The sequence below is a fragment of the Megalops cyprinoides genome, chromosome 5, assembly GCF_013368585.1.
Source record: "Megalops cyprinoides isolate fMegCyp1 chromosome 5, fMegCyp1.pri, whole genome shotgun sequence".
In the NCBI taxonomy this organism is placed as follows: Eukaryota; Metazoa; Chordata; class Actinopteri; order Elopiformes; family Megalopidae; genus Megalops; species Megalops cyprinoides.
In genome coordinates this window covers 41384627-41390774 of record NC_050587.1, presented here as the reverse complement: position 1 = coordinate 41390774, position 6148 = coordinate 41384627, and the positions used below count along the sequence as shown (strand labels likewise).

Here is a 6148-nt window from a genome sequence, read left to right as displayed (position 1 = left end):
GCATTCACCCCCCACCCCCCAACCCCCCCCCACCTGCTCGTGAGCACAAAGCCGCTGCACGTTACAATGGGGCCTCTCACTCCGCATTCACCCCCCCCCCCCCCCCCCCCACGCAGGCGGTTGCCATCGGCAGCTGGTGAATGGGGGCTAAAAGGTCAACTCTGACTGCAAAGCTGTGGGCTAACAGGCAGCGTTTCCCCTACACCAGACTCCTCCTCTCAGCGCCAAACCTCCTGCATCAACTGCCCCAACACCGCCCCCACCCACACCCCCACCCCACCCTCACTCCCCTTCCAAATGGAGTCAGAAATGTGTGCAAACAGCAGCTTCTAACAGCGGCCCTTCCAGAGCAATCCCTTTCAGAAAATCCCCAGAATACACCACACAACGACAGGTAGCTTTTCACATGTTTATTGCAAAAGCGCACTTTCAGAGCAGTCTGCCATGCAGAACTGCTTCTGATCAGTGAGTTCAGTGAGTTCGTGCATCCCACAGTGCGTTAGCAGTGCCCTGTCCTTCCACTGTTCCCAGATCAGCCGGTGAAGCTTAACTGCTGCATTCTGCATGTCCATCAGAAAGCTGCTCGGCTACTCCTGTCTGCCTGAGCTTCACAACACTGGCGTTGAACTCCGTGACTCCGGCGTGACTCCGGCGTGACTCCGGCGTGACTCCGGCGTGACTCTGGCGTGACTCCGGCGTGACTCCGGCGTGACTCCATCTCTCCTTCCCCAGTAGAACTCCCTCCGCTCGTGGCAGCCAGACCACCCCAAACAGTTTGGTAGGGGAGACAGTATGACCTCTGACCTTTGTAGATCCCGGTAGGATTTGTCCTTTTCCGCACGTCGCCTCAGGGCACATTTTGTCCTTTACCTCCAGCAGGATAATCCCAGGTGGATTATGGGTAATTCCCTGGGGGGTGCAGGGGGTCATCCCTGTCCTGCAGTGGGATGGAGCACCTGGCAGGTGAAGCGCCTTTCCGCTCAGAGTGTGGGGGCGCTCAGCGGTCAGGCAGGGGGACGACAGGCACCCAGTCACAGACGCCTCGCCGCTCCTCACAGAACACGCTCAGCTGGGCCAGCGCCGGGTCCTGCCGCCAGCCCGAGGCCGGGTTCTGCCAGCCGCGAGAGGAGACAACCGCACGTCAGTGACAGCAGCCCCACACGCACCAAACACACCACACCACCCCCAAACACACGCACAAACACACCACACCACCCCCAAACACACGCACAAACACACCACGCACACACCAAATACACTCACGAAACACACCACAGCATCCCCAAACACACCAAACACACCACACTACCCCCAAACACAAGTAAAAAACACACTACACGCACATGCATCACCTGCCTGCTGTAAAACATACCGTGACGAGAACGCAGTGAGCGTCGTCCAGCTCGCGGGATTTGGGGCCCACGATGTCAGCGAGTCGCTGCATGTCGGTCACTCTGACGATGCTGATGTCGTTGTCGAAGCAGAAGGCCTGGATCAGGGTGAAGTGGATCTGCAGAGCGATGTCGCACTCAAACTCCTCATCGGTAGCCAGCACGCAGAACGCCACGCTGTCAGGGTCCCTGCAGAGAGAGCCGGAGGAGGCGCGTCAGCGGGACGCGGGCAGAGAGAGCCGGAGGAGGCGCGTCAGCGGGACGCAGGCAGAGAGAGCCGGAGGAGGCGGGCAGAGAGAGCCGGAGGAGGCGGGCAGAGAGAGCCGGAGGAGGCGCGTCAGCGGGACGCAGGCAGAGAGAGCCGGAGGAGGCGGGCAGAGAGAGCCGGAGGAGGCGCGTCAGCGGGACGCGGGCAGAGAGAGCCGGAGGAGGCGGGCAGAGAGAGCCGGAGGAGGCGGGCAGAGTGAGCCGGATGAGGCGGGCAGAGAGAGCCGGAGGAGGCGCGTCAGCGGGACGCGGGCAGAGAGAGCCGGAGGAGGCGGGCAGAGAGAGCCGGAGGAGGCGGGCAGAGAGAGCCGGAGGAGGCGGGCAGAGAGAGCCGGAGGAGGCGCGTCAGCGGGACGCGGGCAGAGAGAGCCGGAGGAGGCGGGCAGAGTGAGCCGGAGGAGGCGCGTCAGCGGGACGCGGGCAGAGAGAGCCGGAGGAGGCGGGCAGAGAGAGCCGGAGGAGGCGCGTCAGCGGGACGCGGGCAGAGAGAGCCGGAGGAGGCGGGCAGAGAGAGCCGGATGAGGCGCGTCAGCGGGACGCGGGCAGAGAGAGCCGGAGGAGGCGGGCAGAGAGAGCCGGAGGAGGCGGGCAGAGTGAGCCGGATGAGGCGGGCAGAGAGAGCCGGAGGAGGCGCGTCAGCGGGACGCAGGCAGAGAGAGGCGGTGGAGGCGGGCAGAGAGAGCCGGATGAGGCGCGTCAGCGGGACGCGGGCAGGAGCGCAGCATCAGCGCACTGCAGCTCAGGAAGGCAGAGGCACTTACAGATTCATGACTTTAGCAGACTCGTACACTCCGACGGTCAGGCAGTCCTGCTTCCTGGCAGAGACCAGCAGGTCCTGCAGAGCAATGCCAGCAGAAGGCATTCTGAAAGCATTAAGGAAAATAAACACGTCACAACATGTACACTTAGAGCTTTCATATATACCAGGGCACAGACATCGGACTCCATCTGCCTCACCGTCGGAATATTTACCTCTCACCGACTCCGGCTGCGCTTTCCTGTCTGCGAAGTTCCTCAAATGTCATAGTTACGCAGAGAGCGTGCGGCGTGCAGCGGACCGGCCGACGCTCCGCTTGTTTGCACAGGAACGGCGCTTCGCCAGTATTTATAGCTTGTTCGCGCCGCTTCTCGGAAGTGGGCGGGGAGGTTCCCGTTTGCTCTGCTGCGATTGGCTCTTCAGACAGCGAGCATGCAAATACGTGCACGCGCTGACTGCGGCGCGTGTCTCCGGGCCACGTGGGGGCGGAATTACGGGGCTTTGAGGCGCATGCTCGCTTTAGTGTTGTCTGTGCAGACTCGTGCTTGACTTTTCAATTTGCATTAGAGACGTGAAAGGCTTCAAATTAATTAGTGGACTTACACATTAACTGCCTAAATGGCAAGTGCACACTTTGCGACTAGAGCGTTATTGTGGCTAATGTTTATTTGTTTTGTAAGGTTTCCAACCAGTTGCTGTTGCCGGGCTTGCAAACCGCAAGCCGGCCAGTCAGCACGTCCCGGCGCGGCCCGCAGTCGCCCGCACCGGGGAACAATGTTCTGTAACATTCTGAGTGAATTGTTAAGGTTCTGGCGGCGGGGGCGTCCGTCTACCTCCCGAGATTTAAGTAGATGCTAATCTCACGCAGATGCACGTCTACAGACGTCTGCATTGTTAACCACTGCCATAATGTTAAGTACCGAAATACACTGCAGCTCAACCCAGTCCATCTCAGGATGTAACCCCACAGACCTGTACTGCTGAAAAGACAAACATTACATTACAGGCACTGAGCAGACGTCTTACCCGGAGCGACTTACATAGGTTTTTTTTTTTTTTTTTAACAATGGTTTCTATTTATAGAGCTGGATATTTATTAAAGCAATTCTGGGTTAGGTACGTTGCCCAAGGGTACAGCAGCTGTGCCCGAGCTGGGAATCGAACCGGAAACCTTTCGGTTAAGAGACCAATAGTGTGTCTTTAACCACTATATTGCATTGCCGCCCCAAACGCAAAACCAAACTTGCCATCCCTGTTGGGAGGTCTGAATGCATTCTGTACTGCGAAGTATTGGTGTTTGTTTTATCTGATTTGACTTTTATTTTTGCTGGTGACGTTGATTTGTTATTATTATTATAGAAATATTAAAATTTATATTATTATTGTATAGACTACATCATGGTTCCAACATGCAGTAAATGCTGGCTATAGTTTTGTTTTCATGACTGCAAAGCACGTGTGTTTTGACAGAGGTCTTTGTGGTGACCAGGAAAAAAGTGGTAAAGCTCCACCTGCTGGTCTGCCCCTGTAATTACATATGGCACCTTTACATTAGGGCCTGCGGAAAATATGAACGCCGCTCTCAGTTTTCCCCAGTTTGAGACGCACAGGTGCATTGTGTAAACTATTGTCTATGCTCGACTGAGCCTTTAAACATCTCTTCACATTGAATCCACTGTAAACCGTTTGTGAAAGAAATGTGTTTCTGGATGTGTTAGTCCTAATGGAAGTTGAATGATATACGCATTGGAGTTTATTGAGCATACCTGCAAAAAAGTCTCCAGAACTGTGATGCCTCTCTCACTGACGTCTAAATAGTGAATAATCAAAATGCTGTAGGGCTTAAAGCAGTTAATTGAACGTGTATACACGTCGCTCTGTATAAAAGCGTCTGCTAAAAGTAATGTAATGCAATGCCCTCTTCAACGATTAAAGTGGTGGATATCAATTTTATACCATTGAAAATAACCACTCACTTTTCTGCGACCTGTACTGCCACCTAATGGTTAGTACAATAAATGTGAGTTTCTGAAATTTGAATTGGTCCGTCAGTTAAGCACGGAGCTTTCATTCTAAACTGATGATAGGCAAACTGAGAATCACATCAGGACTGTATTATTTGGGGAACCTCTCCTGTTTGCGTGACCCTTGTTTACAATATGATGTCACTGCACGTGAAGCGGGCAAATTTGCATAATATTGTTAAATATCCCCGGTACTCGATTGTATGGAACTTCACAAAATTATGAGTTTAAAATATTTATTTCGCGACATGAATACGCACAATTAATTCATATGCGTTCAATTCCCAGTGGGACTGTGCCGCATTTTCCTATAAATGCCAGCAGTTTCTCCAGCTCTCCCTTCCTGCTCGATCTATTTTTCCGTAAAGCTGAGTTTGCGCGGCAGGCGGATCCTTTGCTTGTCCAGCTCAGTTTTACACAAGTTACTTTATCCGCGTTTGAGCTCGAGTCCGTGTCTGCAGACCCCGGCCATGCGTGCTGACCGAGCGCTTCTTGTTAACTGGTCATGCAGAAAGACCGACCCCAATACTGTCCTTAACCCCATCATATTTCTCCCGCATGTCCGGCTTTCTGGAATCTCGCCTCCCCTTACTGCTATGGTGCACCGACCTTGCTTCGGCATGACGCTTCCTCCTCACAGCGCCACTGCGCTCCCGAACCGCATCCGCAGAAAGAACCGACCCTCGCGCTTCCTGGAATGAGATCCTCTTCAGGAGCATCCAGGGATGTGTGGAATTTACGTCATCCTTGTCTTGTGTAGGATGGTTATTCCTTCAGGTTTACAGCATCTCAGCAGAGAGTTGTAAAGTCCCGGTTCAGCGCTCAGGGAGAGTGATCTCTGGCACCCATTCATTCAGGCAGCGGCTTTCCTCGCAGAACAGCTGCAGCTTCTCCAGAGCCGGGTCCTCCCACGATCCTTCAGATGGGTTCTGTTAAAAACCAGGGATCGAATGCACCATTAGCCAGAGTGAAATAGATTTGTAAGTGACATTAAAAGAGTGTTAGAGCAACAGTTTTCTTTCTCTCTGACGCGATACATACCGTGACGAGAACGCAGTGTGCATCCTCCAGCTCCTCGGGCTTGTCGCCCACGATGTCGGCGAGTCGCTGCATGTCGGTCACTCTGACGATGCTGATGTCGTTGTCGAAGCAGAAGGCCTGGATCAGGGTGAAGTGGATCTGCAGAGCGATGTCGCACTCAAACTCCTCATCGGTAGCCAGCACGCAGAACGCCACGCTGTCAGGGTCCCTGCAAGGTGAAGGGAGATAGCAGTTAGTTCCCGATTGTTTGCAAGCTCAGCCATTCGGTCCAACCTTGTAAAAATGTAAGATGTAAATGAATACTTACTCGTCCGTTATTTTTGCGCACTCGTAGACGCCAGCGATGAGACGGTCCTCTGGCAAAAAACAAGCGTCTCTTTCAGAGCTTTGCCTGCACTCTGCATGTTACTCAGGAGCGGAACACCGGGTCCTCTCGCTGCCGAGTTACTGAGGTATGATGCGTTTGCGCAGCCCCCAGGATGGGGGTCCGTTTCCGCGTCCGCAGTTAGTGCGCGCGTCTGCGGACGCCGCTGTGATTGGCCAGCGGAAAAACAATGCGACGGCCCTCCTAACGGTCCCGTGTACATGGACGAACGCCTAAAGAGTGATAAGAATGACAAGAAATAACACAAGACGACTTACCCCGTTTTTAACTTTTATGTGTAGGC

At 54.2% G+C, this 6148-nt stretch overlaps 1 protein-coding gene and 1 pseudogene across 1 annotated transcript; both read right to left on the bottom strand.

The window, feature by feature from the left end:
* Positions 1-487: 487 nt before the first annotated feature.
* On the bottom strand, positions 488-3088 carry LOC118777977 (growth arrest and DNA damage-inducible protein GADD45 gamma-like). The gene is made up of 4 exons (XM_036529256.1): positions 2631-3088; positions 2420-2521; positions 1373-1580; positions 488-1111 (listed from the first exon to the last, which is right to left on the bottom strand). Exons 1-4 carry the CDS (start codon positions 2681-2683, stop codon positions 998-1000), a joined length of 477 nt encoding a protein of 158 aa, XP_036385149.1. The 5' UTR covers positions 2684-3088; the 3' UTR covers positions 488-997.
* A 2166-nt stretch (positions 3089-5254) lies between these two features.
* LOC118777978 lies at positions 5255-5884 on the bottom strand (annotated as a pseudogene).
* Positions 5885-6148: the final 264 nt, after the last annotated feature.